Genomic DNA, 18,665 nt, shown 5'->3' with positions numbered 1-18,665 from the left:
ACAAGAAAGTGAAATAGTATGTAAATGATATACGGGCTGTGTCAGAGATAGAAAATGGTATTTAAAAAACATTAGCCAGAATTCAAGTCTTATCTTTATGTAGGATATCTTGGCAGAGGATGATAAATTGATACATTTTTTTTTCTGTATTTATTTATTTCTCTGCCCTGACAGGTCTTTTAAACGCTTAGAAATGTAGGCTGAGAAAAAATACCAATAATCTCAGCCCTTGAGGAAGGAGCAGTTAATGAATCTCCAAGGAAATACCCAGAATACAGATGTTCTGGGGGGAAGAAATGGTTAGGAGCCAGCTGAGCAGGGGCTGGAGACCGTACATCATCTTGCATCTAAGATATAAGCTGTCTGCTGATAACATAGGATATTAAAACGACAGACTTGGGGGCTGATTTGCTCACCTTTTTCAAAGAAGCACGATTTGGGATTTGACCACTTCTGCTCGAGATACCTCGGTTCAGCTTTATCAGAACCAAAGTGTTACGGTTTTGCAGATTTTAACTGTGCTGAGGATCAAAACCCTCAGGCAAAGTTTCACGTATTGGGATGCAAATTCAAACCCTGTCAAAAAATTTAAAGCATTTACATCAGGCTCAAATCCAACTTTTATTTTTTTGAAGCTAAAAGGGACGTCGTAGAACAGCAGGCCACAAATTTAGATGTCTGTTTTATAATGCTTTAATAGAGCAACAGAGACTGATAAGACTTTGAGACAGTAGTTAAAGGAGAATATTTAAGCTCCTCAGATAAAACTGGACGTACATTGTAGAGTGTTCAGAGAGAAACAACAGCCTGAAGTGCCTTTTGTTAAAAATAAGCAGCCAAACGTGCTTGTCTTGAGAGGCTGTGATCAGCACCTACAATTACCAGCAGTACAAAAATAACCTGGAATGGAGAAAAACTCAGCGGGAAGGAAAGGACTGGAGAGAAAGAGTGGGTCATGTTCTGGTCTGGATGGATCCATAGGATTTCCTTTCCCATAGCCAGCATATTTTGCTTTGCAGCATCCCTCTGTAAGCAGAGGGGATCTCGTGTGGGTTGTGCTGTGTGTACTAATGTGAACCTCAATAAAGAGGGAGGCAGGGGGTACACAAGGAAGGAATTGAATGCTCAAAGGTGGACAGGACAAAATCCATTTGGGAAGTGCAGCCCTATTCATTCCTCTTGGGTCTGCTCAGGGACAAACTCTGAGATTTCTTCAGGTAGCCTGGGGTTGAGGCTGAAATGAGAATTGTTTTGAATGCCTGGATGCTGAGGAAGCTTTAGGATTATAGGTAGGTAGGAGGAACCTCCATGAGTATGTGCTGATAGAGTGTCCTTGACTCTTCATTACTGGAATTAAGGAAGGATGAGCATAAAACTCTGCATTTTGATCTGCCGCTTGCTGTGCTCTCGTAGAGATGTTAATTCACGTGCTGATTACCTTAGCAGGAAGCAGCAATGGGACTTAGGCAAGGTGATTTACAGCGATGGGAGAAAATACTACACTAAACTTTACACCTTGACTCATACAGCTTCCTAAAACATCAGTCTTTGGTTGTCTTGGGTTTGGAAATCTGATGAATTTAGGCTAACACTAAAATACAGTGCTGTGTACAGAGCTGTCTTGGCGGCATGTTAGTGACCATGCTTCTGAAATAATTTTTAGCATTTTAAGGGAGGAGGGGAGGCGGAAGCAACCTGACAAAGCAGTCTTGAGATAAATAAAGCATAAATATAGGTAGGCCATCCATCAGTGAAGCCTGAATTCTGCTGAATTTGCAGGTCATATTAGTTTTGTTGCTAATTCTGTGATATAGATATCCATCCCCTGGGAGCTGGGTTGAAAGAAGGCAGTTGCATGCTGCACACACTTCCTGTGTATAGGAGCTTGATAGGTCTCAGTAGCATTTGGTTTTGTGGCTGCAGCTGATGTTGCAAGGTCATGAGAGAGAATGATGTTTAAATATGTAGTAGTGAAGATCCGTGTGTCCTACCTACAGCTGCTTAGGTAATTTTAGGTAATTGCAGTACGAAGCCAGGATAGGAAGAGCCATGCCCCAGAAAGACTCGCATGAAGATACTGAGGAAAACCTGGGTTAGTATTTCTGGTTTTCTTAACTCCTTATAGGGTGCCTTAAAATGTGTCAGCTGCTTTAATAAGTCATGTTCTTATGTTTTCTTCTGTTCAGTGCAGTAAAAATCATTCTGTTCACTCATGGGCTTTATTTAACTGAGGGCTAATGCTGAGTTGTGTCACAATATATTGTAGAAAGAGCAAATCCTTTGTACCAGACCCGCAGAGCTTTCTGTTCTCTACCTATGTACAGTGAAGTCCATTGGGATCCAAGTAAAGGATGTGATAAAAGGTCTGAAGGTCTCCTAAAACAAACTGCTGCTCATGAAATTAAATGCTGATGATCTTAATGGACTTGGGAATGGTCTTTTGGTAAAAGCAAGGGAGTCTAGTCTACTACTTTTGTATGTAGTGGGATTATGAACTACATGCAGCAGGGTGCTCTGGTAGAAGGCATGTCCCTATAAACACTGCTGATGCTTTACCAGCGAAGAAGGGCCCTACTGTAAAAGCTAAATGAGGTAGAAGCCCTAACCTACCTCAGGCTTCCTCATCCTGCCTTTTAACTGAACTGCTTTTACAGCATTACATGTGTCATAATTGAAGGAGTAATAGTTGCGAGCTTGGAGCATATTTGTATGCAGTTCTTGAATAGTTCACTGATGCTAAATTAAGCCTTTCGGTTATGGGTCTTCGAACTTGCATTTCTCAACTCTGAATTCAGTTCGTCAACTGAACCCTCGTGCTCGATGCAGAGCTCATTTTATCTTGGGTAAGTATTTGTTCTTCCACTTTCCCCAGCTTTGAAGATGAACCAGAACTTTAAGGGAGCAATGTGCAACTGAAGCAATTTCCGTGATCTCATGTAAGTGAAAACCACTGCCAGCATGAAAATCCTGGCTAGCAATTAAGGGAATGTGACAGCTTTGCCAGTCTGTTACATAAATACTACTGAGCGCAGGGCTCCCTCCTGTCATTAGCTGCAGCGAAGACAATGGGGCTGCGCAGAGTGGAGCACTACTCCGATGATAAATGTTTGCATTTCCAATTAGCACTGAACTGTTGTGGCATTTCCCCCTCGGTCTAATTGAGGCTTTTGGACAGCTTCATCCGCTAATGATGCTGGTGTTTTCCTGCTCTGTAGTTTCCCATTGGGAGAGGAGTTGGATGGAGTTGGAAAGGAGTTGACCCTTAAAAGGTAGGATTCCTCATTGCAGGGATCTGGGTGCCTCTTCTCAGAAAAATTCACCTTTTACAGGTTATTGCAGATTTTCTGCAATTTACATACCGTGGCTGTTTGCTAACCATCACACTACAGTGTCCTGTGTGGATGTGTGATGTTTCTGCCTTGACCTGGCCATGTTTTAGTTTTCTGATGTTTTTCTCACCCCTGCCCCTGTTGCTAAATAGCAAATGTCAGATCTCTGCGTTTATCAAGAGGTAGGCATGCACGCTGTGATCTTGCACATATGGATGTGTATTTAAAGCCTGAGTAAGATGTTCAGGATCAATAGAACTATTTACCTTCGCAATCTGCTCCCAGCTCCTTCAGGCAGGTGCTTGTTAGAAATTTTTATAGTTGAACGGAGCCGTGTATTTTTGCGATTTACACACAGTATCTGTCTAATGCCAGACAAATCCCATTTAGCAAACCTTGCTCAGCTCAAGTTATCAGTATTGTCCGTTACAGCAAGGGTGTTAATCCTGTAGAAGAGTCTCTCACCCTCTCTAGCTTACAAGCAGCCTTTCCATTTTGACCAGAGGTGTAGAAAAGTAGATTTCCATTTGAGCTTCGCCGTGGAAGTGGGAGGTTACTCATTGTACTACTAATTATTCCACATTAGGGGATAATGGGGCTTAATTCTGAGCTCTGGGTTCATCTTCTGGATTGGAAACATTGCAATGGAAAAGTTATTTGTAATTTGGTAGCTTTCAGTGTCTTTGCTGCAAGCATGCAGTGGACTTGGAGCCAAATGGCTTACGTGTAGAGCAGTGGTTGTGTGTTTAACTTGTGTTTTAATATATTTTCTTTATGATGCGTCTAGTCATTTCCTCCGGAACACAGATTTCCTCCAGGAAACCTGCTTATATGGGCTTTGGGTATGCTTTAATATAAAAGGCCCTTATTTTCCCCATCCTGTTTAGAAAGCTCTGACTCTGCTCGCTTCTTTGACTTGTGCACTTGAAGCTGTGCCGTGCTGTGGGAGCTCAAGTGGAATGGGAGCCAAGGCTGCTCCATACCACGCTGGGGAAAGGAGCCTGTACCGGCATCTGCAGCAGCCGGCTTGCTCGTTCAGGCATGTAGCAGGGGGCTGGGAGATGGCATTTCTGGAGAGGAGGAAAGAAAGGGGATGATTTGTGGGCTGAGAACTTCTAAAATACGCTCCTCTTGGTTCCTTCTGTCTCAGCTTGGATTTTTCTTTTTTTCTATGTGGATGCAGTTTATTTCTCGTGGGGTGTTAACGCTGTTAGGGGCTGCTACAGAGGAATGGGAAGAGCCGTAGCTGGGCTCTGCAGCCTCCTGAAGCTGGAGCTGCTTGGGCACAGGTAAGGTGAGCTCATCATGGACTGCAGGTATTTGGGCATGGATTGTGCAACACTTATTGTTTGCTGCTGCTATTTATTCATGAACCAACCAAAGTTGAACCACGGCAATTTAAACTGGCGTTGCCTCTCTGCAGTGCTGGATTTGAGCCTAATCCAGCGGAAAGGGCTTGACCTGCCTGGATGCTAGTGAAACCTTCCCTGTGTCTGGGTTACTGTAACAGCGGTCATGCGTGGGTCCATGCCATGGAGGCTGGCGAGGGCTGCACCTTGATTATTAAAAGCAGAACAAAAAGAAGCTTCCTTTGCTTGAGTGAAAGGAGAACTCTGCTCTGTTGCTAGGAATCGAGCAGTTATAATTAGTCTGCTCTTCCTCCGAAGCCTATCTGTGTGGTGCGACAGGTTGGCACGTATATCTGCCCAGGAGGAGATTTTGGAGATCTCCTGCCCCAGAGCAGTGCCCACTGTGGTCCTGCTGCTGTTCTTCTGCAAAACAGAGCCTGGGGGATCTCACCGGCAGCTCTTTCATTTAGCCCAAACAAATGGGGTTGCATTAAAGAGCAGTGTTTAAAAAGACCCTCCTGCCTTTTGGCTTTTAAAATTCCAAGCTGGGGACTCCTCCGGCATTCCTGTTGAGCTGTAACTGGTCCATTATCCTTTATGTCTAGTGCTATGGAAATGATGCTGGCAGGGGAGCAAGTCTGCAACCAGTAGTTGGCCCTGGACCATGAGAGTGTCTCCTCCTGCCCCCTTCTCATCCCCACCCACTCCGGTTGCAGGAGTGGATACATTCCCTTCTAAATGTGTAATTTTTTAAAAGTGATATAATTATTGCTTCACTTGATTTAGTGCTTTCATCAGTGTCTCTAGGTGCTGGCAGCAGCTGCAGGGCTCTAACAGGTGAATTCTAGAGACAGAAGAGTAAGCAGTGTTGTTTTCTAATTCTTTATTAATTACGACTTTGCTAAAACCTGGCTTTCTCCTTATTTAGGAATTATTCACATGTAAATGTTGGGTCTGGGCTGATGCACTGATGGCCCTTGACTTTTTGTTTAATTGGTACACTTGCACAGCGCTCAGATGTGCAGTAACTGGTGGGGGGACAGCTAGATGCTCCAGTTACTGTTTTTTTTGGTTGTTGTTTGTTTGTTTGTTTTGTTTTTGTTTTCCCGATCATTTTTAAACGTGACCATCAGTCTGCCCTCCCCTGGGACGTGTGTCTGGCTGCTGCCCATTTCTGTAGCAGCGTGTGTCCCACATCCCATCCGCTGTCTGCTGGAGGATGTGGACACGTGTCCTGCCTCCTTTCCAGGTGGAACATGTACGGGGTGCCTTTCTTTCAATGCGTGACTGTGCTCGAGACTGCAGCTTAACCCCACGTGAAGTAAAAAAGAAAAAAAAAAAATGAACGAATGTCTTTTCATCCTGTGCTGAAACCCAGCTGGTAAGCGGTGCAGTTCATTTTCTGCTGGGATTTGTGTGAAAGCGTGACACACGGGGAGGGAATCTCGGCTGCTTGCAATGTGTTTGAACAAAGCAGGGGCCGGCCCCTGCTCCTTTCAACTGTGACAGTGCAAGGAGGAAGGAGATTTTAACTGTCTGTGTGCACGAGCAGTCTCCAGCCAGGGAACGAAAGGATACAGGGACGTTGGTGCAGAGGTAAAATGCTTGCTCTATTTAGGATCAACTCAATTAAAGGTAGCCTTTTACCTTTTTTTAAAAAAAAATTATTTTCATGACTTTTTTTCCTCACTTACAACAACAGAAAAACAGCATTTCAGAAAAATGTGAGATCTCTTTCTGGTCGTAGGCAGAGCTGGGGGGGGGAAAAAGTTGCTGAGCATCTCCCTTCCCCCTCTCTTGTTTAATATAGCTTATTTGTCTGGAAGTTGCAGCGAGTAACTTACAGCTACTGTCTTGCCAGACTGCATGAATTATAGATGGCTCTTTTATGAGTTTTTGTGTTGACTCCAGCAATTAGTATGCGTTGGACATAGTTATCTTTATGGCATCTACTGTAGCATAGGTTTCAGCTCCCGTGACTTTTTAATTACTTTCTGTTGTAGCAATCAGTCACTTGCCTGTCTTGCTGAAGGAATGCAAAGAAAACACAACTGACTAGATAGAAACTTGCAGTTCACCGTGGAGCATCAGGTTTGAAGTGAGCTGGTATACCAGAGGGAAAAATGGCATAAATAAAGGATCTTTGTTCTCTTTTTTTTTTTTTGTGTGTGTGTGTGTGTGTTACTTACAGTAATGCCACAAGGCCCCGCATATGTCGGGGTCCCACTCAGCTTCATGAACAGCTGAGGAGCCTGGGCCTATGGTTACAGGCAAGTTAGAGGCAGAAAGTACATGCTTTTGAGGCTTATCTACTTCATGCTGATGAGCAGACTTGATCAGATCTGCACACATGCGCGTACTCTGAACTTTTGAACGCCGCTGCTGGCACCTTGGGTGTTGCCTTCTGTTCCAGGAACACCGCTTGCCCCGTCTTGAAGTGCTGAGCGGTTTCCTGAGTCTCTTGTCTCCTTGTGTGTGGTTGTCTGTCACTTCTGCCTGTCTGCAGAAGTGTTTCGTAGATGTGAAAAGGGAGTTTGTCAGCTCTGCTGTTTGGCTCTGTTGAGGCTGGGGTAAGCAAATGGGCTTCAGAACCTGATGGAGAGATTGTAAGGCCGTGATAACTTGGCTCATGGTAGTTTGCAGTATGTAATAACTTTTATTTCCTAGAGTATCATGTGCTGAAACAATTGGGCTTCTGACTTTGAGTACTTCTGAATAGATGCAGAAATCCTAGTGCTGTCCGTGTGGTTTGGTTTGACTACAGGTGTTTTAATATGCAGTAGACTATAATCGTGTCTGCATTACAGAGCACTCCCTCATCTGCCTGCAGTTGCAAAGTTCACGTGCTGTTTAACCGTTCCCATTGTTCCTTTATAGTCATGCCACTGAAACCTAACATGAATTTCTTGAGGATTATAGCACAGTCACGCTGGTGTGAAGAAGGAAGGAAGCTCGATCCGGTGACGCTTTGCATTCCCGTTATGATGGATCGTGAGGCGCGGGGTGACTCACGTCAGCGCCGCTGCTCTAAAACTAGGCCGCCTGCTGAATTTTAGCAGGGCCTTTACACGAGGGGAGTTGTTTAACTTCTGCTTACGTGTGAGTTGGTAGGAGGTTATTTTAGGGAGTAAAGAATTTGCACAGTCAGCTAGGCTATGGTGAGGGAAATGCCTGCCATCTTAGTAGGCTCCATCAGTGCTGCAAGGCCCTGCAGAGCTGAGTGGGATCCTGTCAGGGCAGGGCTTCATCCAAAAACTTTGAAGTTCACAAAAGTTTAAAGCATAACAATGCTGGCTAGCTTAATTTGGGGGTAAACTCTATCTCCATATCACAGTGGGAAGACTCAAGTAGGAATAACTTTTTTTTTCCCCTTCATTTAAATACATTGTGGAAAAAAAGGTTTTGGGAACCCTCTAGGATAGCAGTGCTTATTGCAAGGAATAACTGCTGTAGAGCCAGGCTCTTAATTTTGTGGCTTGAAGGATATCTCCCACCCACTATCTCCAAACAGCTTAAGTACCTCTTATAACACATAATGTAAGACTTTGATGACGAGACTTCTGGGGACTCGAGCCATGGAGAAGGAAGGAGAGGCCGTACTGTAGACTTTGCCCATGTGAAAGCTGCAGTTATCAAATAGGTATAAACAAGTATTGTCCATTAAAATATGTAACTTCTTGGTAGTTAGTTTCTCATTCCGGGAATAATGCAATGTAAACAAGAGCTTGTACTGCCAGTGTTTCCAGCCCTGCGGTGAAACAGTAAATCACTTGTGCTCTGTCCTTTCTGACTGAGGGGTTTTGAGAAACTTACACTAAAGAAACTGAAAGCAGACGTCCCTGGGGTTTTGCATTGGTAGAGCTGGGAAGAAGGATGCTTGACATCCTGAGGTTTTTGTTAGGTTTTCGTGGTCTTTATTTTTTTTTTCTTATGTTCTCTTTTTCCTTCCCCCAGTGCTGCACCAACTTCTGCCTGTTATCTGGGGATTTTCCCTCCTCCTCTTACTTCTTCTTCTCCAGCCTAGAGCCACTTGCTCTTATGTTCTGTTCAGTCTACCATCCTTCTGCGACTGCCAAATTTGCCAGTTGGGTTTTAGTTTAGACTTTTTTTTTCCTCTGCTTAGATGAGGAGAATAGTCCCTTGCCCGCTGCATGCTGTCAGTCCACCTGTCACTTATTTCTGCTTAGTTTTATGCTGGAGAATGGCACGAGGCTGAAGCATGAGCGATGGGAGATACACAGGGCACGTGTCAGAGCACGCCCAGACAAATGCACAGCTAATTTCCCCAGAACCCCACAAATGCCAAAACTGCCCCCACTGTTAAAATGAATACCCCAAATGCCAGTCTGTAATTTAAAATTCCATTGCACAATTTGGTTGAGATAGGAATTTGGTGGGGATAGGATCAAACTTAAAAGCCCTGTGTGTTTGAAAGCTTGTCCAAAGTGGTCTGTGCACCACTGCCAGCCTTCTGTTTAAGAACACGTGCGAAGAAACCATGAACCAAATATGTGAAGGAGAAGGGGGATCCTGCAGACCACCCTTGCTTTCTGCAAGGTCTAACTTCTTGCTCATGAGTGCCTTCTGTGGTCAGGATTTGCTTTTCTCGACTCTATGCAGCAGGGGGAATTGGAAAAAAGCATGCCCTGGGGCCAAATCGTGCCAGTTAGGCTGAACATCAGTAGCTTGACCAAAGAAGACTGAAGTTTAGGACCTTGGTGTGGGTTTGGGATCCTGTGTGCAACCTGGAGTATTAAAATCCACTTCAGTGCGGTTTCTCCGAGTCCATCCCGTGGAAAAGCAACTCCCTGGAAGCCGGCAGTGGTTTCGGCTTTGTAACCTGACTTCTCTTTTGCAGAGAACAAACCACTTCTGACTTTCTGCCACCACATAATTCTCCCTGAGCGAACGTCTTCCCTTATTGCTTGTGAGATTCAGAAAGCTGGTGAGCTGCTTTTCCACCCAAACAAAATTGTTTCTGCTTTGGTTTTTGTCCTTTGTTTAACTCCCAACTTTATTTTGAGAGCACAGTGCAAGCGAATTTCAGCTTCCAGAAGGATCCCACTGCAGCCAGGCTGCGTCTGAAGTAATGCTGATCTCATTTGGGTGGAACAAGCTAGTTGTTGCCGAATAATCTATTACCCAGTTCGCAAGCTTCCGTCTTTAAATCCGCACAGCAGGGATTATTTACTTAAGGATTAATGTGTATGTCAGGGATCTAGTTTTGTTTGACCCTTCCAGCAGAACAAAATGCAGTCAACTTTCTGCCTGCTTGAATTGTGCTTGAAGTGGCAGAAGAGCCAGGGCCAGCGTGGGACCTGTGCTGTGTTGGAGAAGACGAGGATGCAGCTCTGCTCCTTCCTGACCATCTCCCTCTGGAGCAGCTGAGCTGATTTTTAGCAATGGAGCCTGAGCGGCTGCATTAAAGCTCTTCGACTGCAGACGTCAATCTCTCCGCATCGTGTTACTGCCTGTGCTGGGGGCTGAGGCAAACCCGTTGACGTAGATTTTGGTGGAATTAGTATGGATCAGAGAGGTCTTAGCTCGGCAACTGGTTGGCTTCTCTCAAGTATCACTGCTCTTTGCTACCTTTATTTACTGCTTTTCTTCCCCACCCTCACCCCATACTTCTGCTCCGTGGGGTTGGCTGTGTCCTGAAACAAGCTTTTTATGGCAATAACTGGAACACTTGAATATAGTCTTGTTAACAGAAATAATTTGTAGCTTGAGTAGAATTTGTTGTGCTGACATTTTTTTTTTGTTGTTGGATTGTTTCTGTGATGTTTAAAAATACTTTTTTTTTTTTTTTTTTTTTTTGATAAAATGTGATTCTAGTTTGCAAACAAAAAACCCACTTCTTATATCTTGTCTTTCTCCTTTTCCTAGTAACAGCCTCTACATCTGAAGATGTCCAACAATGGAGTTGAAACAGAAGACAAACCGCCTGCTCCTCCGATGAGAAACACCAGCACCATGATTGGATCAGGAAGCAAAGACGCTGGGACTTTAAACCATGGCTCAAAACCTTTGCCTCCCAACCCAGAAGAAAAGAAAAAGAGGGACCGATTTTACCGATCTATTTTACCAGGAGATAAAAGTACAGTATTTTGACTTCTCTTATAAACCTTCTGTCTCCATTTTGCTCTGACCTTAGTTAAAAACCTAATGCTTAACAGTGGTTTAGAAGATAGATTATGCTTGTTTCTTGCACTGCCACCTTGGACGTTTTGGGGTACATAAAATGCTGGCTGTAGATCTGATTTCTTGATGATTAATCCTGCCACAATTAATCCATTTTTCTTAATCTGTTCTTGTGGTTTTGAGAATGGTATCCTGAAAAGTGGCACTAGCTCTGCTTCCTCCCACCCTGACTTGTCCTTATCGGTCTTGAAAATCACAGAAACGTCGGTACCAGTTACAAGTTAGTCAAAGCTGGCAGTTCCTTTGGTGGGGAAGAGGAGAGGTTTTTTGCTTGTTTGTTATTTTAAACAGCAAATAACTTGAGTCAAGCATGACTAACAGACCGTCTCCTGCCAGGCCTGTCATATGTTACTGCACGGTCTGCTGTGAAAAGCTTACAGTCAAAGGTGTAACTTCTCATTTATTCCAGAGTTGGGTCAAGCATTGTCTATTTGCTGTTATGAATAATTTGTCACTGCAAATTCTTGCACGTTTCTTGTGAACGGAACAAATTTTCTGCCATTATAGAGACTGTAACAGATGGAAATAGAGATAGGAGCTGTGAACTATATGTGAAATTCTAATTTTTAATGATCAGGATAATTTAAAAACTCATGAATCTTGAAGTAATGTAAGAAAAAAAATCTCTTCTAATATCTGCTGGTTTCTTTTTATATCTGACCTATTTCTTTGGAGTTCCTCTTTCTAAATCAGCTTCTTGTACTGTCTGTGTTGCAGCAGTATCCAGACACTGGATAACTAAAGTTGAAGTATCCGCAAATCCCTGGCCTCCAGGAGAGAGGTTGCCTTTTTAACTTGTGTTTTAGCAAAAAGGCTGATTGGAGTGATGCTTCCACTGATTTAAATAACAGAGATGCAGGTTCTGGGAGAGCTTGGATTGTTTTGCAGACATGAATTTTTAGATTCTGCAGCCCATGAATTCAATATTTAAAGTTTGCAGGCTATCAGTCAGAACTTGCCATTATGTGTAGTAATCCTAAAGAGCTTCAGGATTTTTGTGTTGGCTTGCTTAAAAGAGTGTTTTAAAAAATACTTCTAGGCTCAACAGTTGCAGAAAGCAAATAAACAGTTTGAAATGTGTGAGATTAAAAGAAGTACTTCATGAAATGCTAGTTTGATCTGCAAAAGTGAACAGCTCAGGTAAAGCAACAGACACTGATACTAAGATTTGAGCCTTTTTTTACTGAAGATTGGCCAATGTGGCAGATGCTTCGAGACACAAGAGATTTTTGTTTAGCCAAGCCCAGCAGAGCCTTCTGTTGCAATACACCTGCCCAAACTGGAGTGGCTGCTTCTGTCCTCTAATTCCTGCCGAGCAAAAACTAACCTTAACATCATCACCTTCACTTTGGGTTGGTTGATTTTCATCTTAGGAATGTTTTTCTAATCTCATGACGACAGGTAAATTCCCAAGGCCTCCTGCTGCTTAACTGCTAGCAAAATTCCCAGGTGTTCAGACACTGCCTTTGGGTTGTGTCTGAATCGAGTGCTCGTTGTTGGCTTGGCTGGACTAAAAGGAGAATTAGTTCCTACTCAGAGTACTGTAGTTCTGGGGGGTCCATGACCTCTGGTGGGGTTGCAAAGAACCTGCAAAGATCTGAAATGCTCAGCAATTAATTTCACCAGTGAATGTGGCCTTGGGCTTTTACACTCTATCCAGAGAGCTGCTGAAGTGATGGTGCCAGTCCTTTTGGAGAAGCGGTAGGTCTTGCAACAGGGAACAGCACTGGAGGTCTGGCTTGATGAAAGGAGTTTTTTAGTCCCGTGTAGGACCTTGACAGTGTTGAAGTGGTGCTGTCAGCCAGGCTTTGGTGTCTGTGCCTGCAGGACCCTCTTCAGTGGCAGGGCAGGGATGGCACCTACCTGGCAAAGCAAGGCAAGAACATCTCTACCAGCAGGCTTGTGCAGGGGGCTTTAAACTTTGCTAATTTGTGGCAGGGAAGGCAGTGAAGGGGTTGTGCTTTATGCAAAGGCGCAGCTCAGATATGTGGAGTGGAGCAGACAGACCCGTTGAGAGCTTGTGGGCCTGGATCAAAGGAGAGGCCAAGGAGGGAAGACACTTTGAGGGCATCTGCTACAGGTTGCTGAGTGAGGAAGGGCAGCTGTAATTGGAGGAGGTTTGGAAAGCATCTTTTACATCGCACTGCACCCGTGCATGCGCAAGGCTGTGGTATAGAGTACCCATGGGGCTTAAACACTGGCCCTCATGAACTTCTCTTGAGCTCTGTCCCCTTGCTAGGCCGCTTTGAAGCATCATGTTCTGCCTGCAGGAGGTAGGGTGCCGTCCGTAGTTCTGATTTCCTCTGGCCCAGCCTAACCCCCTAATCTGGCATGTAAAAAGGAAGTTGGCTGTAATACCAGGGGTCCTCTCCATATGAATGCAGAGCTCCCGTGATTTCGTGCTTTCAGCAGGAGTTGTGAGCTTGCGAGTCTTCTTGGGTTCGGGACTCATCCGTGACCTACTCTGGGGGGAGAAACTGGGCTTTGGCTCGCATGTGGCACATTTTGCTCCTCACATTTTGCTGAGCTCAGCTGCTGATTCACACGGAGGCAGGATGTTAACCACGAGGTAACATGGTGCAGCGCCTGGGAGCCCTTTCTGTGGGGATTATTACGCTGCGGCGGATGTGTGGTATCCTGTCTCTCAGATGGGGGAGCACTTCCCTACTGCTGAAGGATATCTTTCTCATCTCGACATGCTCCAGGATGGGCTCATGGTCTTTACTGTGGCATATCGTGCTTTCTAGCTGCAGCTCAAGTTGCTGGAGCATCATGATGAAATGCTACGGGCGGCTCTTGTAACAGCATCAGATGTTTGAGGTTTTGACTGAGAAGGTGGTAAGATGTGGCGGGGGATAAAGCACTCGGTGGTAGGTACGCCTGAAGCAGATACGAGTTCTTTTTTATTTTGCTTTAGTTAAGAATCTTCAGGGCTTTTTGACTCACTGCAAGGATAATATAATCACTGTCGAGGGGATTAAGTGTTTAGTAAGATGGGGAGTGCCCGTCTCTTCAGTTCTTTTTAGCTCATACCTCCATGACATAAACATCTGCTACAAAAAGCAATTACATTGTTAATGTCTGAATACATTTAGGCTTCTAGATCTGTTAGATTTTGGATCAAAAGCTTCTGAGGTTTATTGTCTCCTGAGAATCCCGGGGGATTCACACAAGTTCATGTTCACATGATGCCCTAGTTCAGTCTGGGCACTGTAAAACCTTGAATGTGGTACCCAGGCATATCTGAAAAAGTACACGGAGCAATTATGGCTTCACCCACTGTAATGTTACAGCTGAGGCAAGGGGATTTTAGCAAGAGTTTGGGCTGTAGTCTCCTGTTCTGAGTAAGTGTGGGGTCGGCACTCATCCCCTTTTGCAGGGTGAATGGGTTTTGTTGGGATTTGGAGGTACGTTGGGGTGCTCAGGAGGTCTGAATGTCGAAATCAGGGCACTAAGTGTGTTGACTTCTGGATAGCAAGTTCGTGCCCTTTAGTTATTTTATATTTTTTAAGGATTGTGCTCCAATCTATGGGAAGATGTAGCAGTTGTCCTGGGCAGCGTGGTACTAGTGCAGCTGCCCTCTTTCCCCTCACCTGAGTTGCACGCTTCTGGGCTAGAGCTGACATCTTGCTCTTTGTCTTGGAGCAAGGGGCTGATCCTGTGGACAGGACTATACAATACTGTGCTTCTGCTGGTTCTCTCCGCATCCCTTTTCCTCTCGCATGCAGTGTTTTCCACTTTCCACTGGATGCAGCTGCTTGGTCCTTCCTTGGCAGGCCTCCGTGCTGCAGGTACGTGCCATCTGCTAGCCAGCAGCTGCTTCTGGCTCCTAGCTCCCATGTCTGATGGCTCCTCCAGCAATGCAGCTTGCTCTCCTCCTTCCCCTTGGCAAGTCTGTTGCTCTTTTGTGATTCAGCTTCCCCTATCCCCTTTGTTCGAAAGGGGGATCGAAAACAATCTGTTCCTTCTGCGTGTCCCCAGCTGAGCATTTGATCCTTTTCTTTCTCTAGAATTGCTCTGTGCTATATTCACTCTGGAATGACGCTCTGTAATGGTGCCAGAGCGCTGGAGAAAACAGGGTTTGGTCCTTTGAGGGAAGTGCTGACCATCTCTATGCAGCTCATCTCCAGCAGCATCTTAAATAATTGTAATATCAGCCTCCCAGGCTCCTGGAATGCCTGAGGTTTGGTATTCATACTGCCAAAAGTGCACTGGGGAATGTCAGCCACAAAACAAATTCTGTCTGGCTTCAGATCCAACAGATGACAGCTGGGAAACACAAGTGCTCCAGTCACCTTCTCCTGGCTCTACTTAGTTTATCCTGCAAGCGGTGGCAAATCTGGGGTTCTTCCTAAAACTGATCTCAATTTCTTGTGTACAGTACATATTAAAAGGAAGGTGGCGTCTTAAATATGCCATGACTATGGATAAACTTAATTTGGGACATAATAATCTTGTTTGAAGATCCAACATTAATATTCGTGGGGTGCATCTGCTTTATTTCCTTTCCTCCTTCTTCATGAGCTCTGCTCCTCACCTGCCAGATTCTGCCCTGTTCCTGCTGTGTGTTCAAACCTCGTTACTGAAACCACATTTAGTTTGGTTTGTCAGCAGGAAAATAGAAATGGTTTTGCTTGTATAAGGCTGTGTAGGAGAAGCACTTGTTATATTTGGTTTTCTTCGTGGACTCTGTTTTGAGGCCGTAGGAAGAGAGAAGCAATATTTTGTCCCTAATATGGAAGGTAAGTTTAGCCAGCACTTTTTTTTTAATAATCTTTTCATATTTTACTTAAAAATGAAGAATAAAAAATAAATAAAATGTCCAGAACTGCATGGCTTCCAGTTACTGCCTTCGTGCTTTTGACTCTGACATACCAAAGTTTGCCTGGACAAATGGCTCTTGTGCTATTGAGTCTAGAACTGCTGGCTGACACTTAACAAAAACTGATATTTTGGATACGTTGTACGCTTGTCCTGTGTTACAGGACTCTGATTTTATTGTCCCTGAACGTAACTGCTCGGTATTGAGTTAACAAAGTTCTGTAACTTGCTGTTCTGCCTCAGATCAAAATCCTGTGACTAGAAAAAGCACGGGGTGGTGGTGTAGGTAAATTAGAAGCTGTCGGGGAGATCATAATTCTTGATGGATTAATGGATTGTTTTTGTTGTTGTCTCTTCCAGCCAATAAAAAGAAAGAGAAAGAACGGCCAGAGATCTCCCTCCCTTCCGACTTCGAACACACAATTCATGTGGGGTTTGATGCAGTCACGGGAGAATTCACAGTAAGTGATTTGGAGGAAAAGAGAGCTGTGCGGTTTGGCTTATTGCTGGGAGGAGCCAGGACCTATTAATCTTTTATACGGTAATGCTGGAAGGGCTATTACCATCATCTAGTTTGATCTCCATCTGTAGAGGCAGCCCACTAACTCCTGCTGAGAGACTGCTTGTCAAGCTTGGCACATCCCAGGGGTCCAGCCTGCCAGCAGACTTTGCCTTTTCCTGTTTTTTGGCTGCTGCGGGCAGCAAAATAGGGTATATCTCTCCTCCCTTCCCCTCCCTTCCTCTTCTGGAGCTGGACTGGGACTACTACAGCATGGTCTGTGTCCTCCAAATGGAGCTCCGAAGGCTCCCCTTTAGGACACACACAGCTGTGCGTACCTGTTTGTGCCAGAACGTGCATGTGTTGTCCTGAGGCTAAATGGCAGAAACTTTTATGCTTTTCTTTCTTATTGACATGCAAAACAGGAGGAAGACAGAGCTGTATTTCGTCACACTCTTCTTAATTTGATTGCAAGATAGGATTTAATAGCAGAGGCAGTTGTTCACAGGCAAGCTGTTTTGGCTGTGTGTAATATATACATATATTTAAAGCATTTTGCTTTCCTAGACTGAATTGTGTGTCCAGTTGTGTTTTGCACGTCTAGCCTTGGCACATCCAGGTTAGCTCGGCCAGTGAGGCATCACCTCGGGGTGGTGTATCCAGCAACCCTTTAGAACAGCGGGGGTAACTTTTTTGGTAGAGGGCCCCATCACTTACCACTGCATCGACACAAACACTTGTTCTTGCCGATGCTAAAAGTCCCAAGCCAGGCTGTACTCCAAATGTGTTTATTTTCTGGTTGAAATGATGTGTTTCTAATGAAATTATGAGCTCTGTATGCCAGCTTAACATCCGTGCTGCCCCAGTTCTGGTTACAATAAACACCAAACTTCTATTACCAAAGAATGCTCGCACTACACAAAAGCCCAAATGAATTTTGCTTGTCCATTGTGCCAGATGCTCTAAACCATACATTACTTCTGTCTTTCTTGGATATGTGCAAATATGTATATTTTTGCACATAAAGATTTCCTTGCTTGAGACTCTACCTGAGCTGCACCGTTGGGTCTGCTCCTTTCTGTCTTTTTGAAACCTCCTGTTTCTCTTCCTCTTCTCTCTTCTTTTCTCCCCATTTCCTTTTTAGTATTGAGTAACCCCAGGAAGAGGGTGACAGCGGTGCTGCAGCAGGTACGTGTGCTGTGAAGCACGGTAGGTAGGCTGCCCGTGGGCTAACGAGGTGCCTGTCCCCGCAGGGAATGCCGGAGCAATGGGCGCGCTTACTGCAGACTTCCAACATCACCAAGCTGGAGCAGAAGAAGAACCCCCAGGCGGTGCTGGACGTGCTGGAGTTTTACAACTCCAAGAAGACCTCTAGCAGCCAGAAGTACATGAGTTTCACAGGTACGTGGTGATCATCTCACATGGCTGCTTTGTCCAGCTTTCCATTAGCCAATGTATAGGGGGATTTCTTTTGTTTAATCAGCAAATAAATCTGTCTTGTCATGGAAAATGTAGATTAGATTCTCTGGCTGCTCGAGAACTTGTCTCCCTTTAAAATGCTCTTCTGTTAATGCTGATGTCCAGCATAGCTGTAAAAGAGGGTGAACTGGGTGAATCCCAAACCACATAGGTTTTCTAAAGCTTACAGCCCGCATCTGGAAGGCAGAACCTGGTGTGTTGACGTTGGATTCCCTGCATGAAAATCCCTGGAGCAAACAGGCAGCTAAACTCTGTAGGAACTCCAGTTTTCAGCTGGCTGTGGATGTTGCTTCATGGGTGCTTGGGGTGAGAGTTTCTCCTCTCCTGTATGCTGTGATTGAGGAATACTGCTCAGCTCTTAGGTGCTTGATAACTGCTGGCTGGATTCCTCTATAAATCACAGCTGCCAAGGTTTTGTGCCTTGTGTGTGTGGATTACCTGCCTGCTGGAGAATTCCTGCAGCCATCACTCCTTTTCCCTTTCAATTAATTCTAACGCCTTCCCTTTCTAAACCTTAATCCCTGCTTTGGTTCTTTAAAGGGGAGAGTGCCATGTCACCAGAACAGGTAGTACTTAGGAAGACTCCAGGCAGGGATGAAAGCACACTTCTTCCACATGCGTGCGTGGATAGCCAAACAAGAAGCCCACCGGTGGATTCGTGGGGCCCTTGGTTGTTGTTGCAGGACGTTTTGGTGGCTGGGTCTGAACTTCTTGCAGGTCTCGGGCTAGTGCCTCGGCTGGTGATTTAGCACAGCAGATTTCCCAAGTCCACTGAAAATGTTTTTTGCGCATGGATGGATGACATTATTCATTCCCAGGTGTTGCTCAGGGAAATTCCACCTGCCTGCAGCAGGGATTTGAGGCCCCTGCACTTGTCTACAGAAGTTTGTAACCCCTACTCCCTTTTCTGCACTTCTCCTTTGCACTTTACTGCCTCCAGAAAAGTGCCTGGGGGTGCAGGGACCCTGAATGAGATCCAGCTTAAAG

General features: G+C 44.9%; 1 protein-coding gene across 5 annotated transcripts in view; it reads left to right on the top strand.

Moving 5' to 3' along the window:
- Positions 1 to 18,665, top strand: part of LOC118168997 (serine/threonine-protein kinase PAK 1) — a 70,397-nt gene that overhangs the window by 27,937 nt on the left and 23,795 nt on the right. For 3 of the 5 annotated variants that reach the window (XM_035329878.1, XM_035329893.1, XM_035329886.1), the window contains 3 exons: positions 10,565 to 10,775; positions 16,061 to 16,161; positions 17,453 to 17,600. In XM_035329878.1, the coding sequence (XP_035185769.1) occupies positions 10,586 to 10,775; positions 16,061 to 16,161; positions 17,453 to 17,600 (439 nt within the window). In that variant the 5' untranslated portion in view covers positions 10,565 to 10,585. Of the gene's footprint in view, positions 1 to 4,263; positions 4,369 to 4,425; positions 4,619 to 10,564; positions 10,776 to 16,060; positions 16,162 to 17,452; positions 17,601 to 18,665 lie in introns of those variants that run through there. The other 2 variants (XM_035329912.1, XM_035329901.1) reach the window with 2 other exon arrangements.

The sequence above is a fragment of the Oxyura jamaicensis genome, chromosome 1, assembly GCF_011077185.1.
Source record: "Oxyura jamaicensis isolate SHBP4307 breed ruddy duck chromosome 1, BPBGC_Ojam_1.0, whole genome shotgun sequence".
Lineage (NCBI taxonomy): Eukaryota > Metazoa > Chordata > Aves > Anseriformes > Anatidae > Oxyura > Oxyura jamaicensis.
This window is presented reverse-complemented; position numbering and strand designations above follow the sequence as displayed.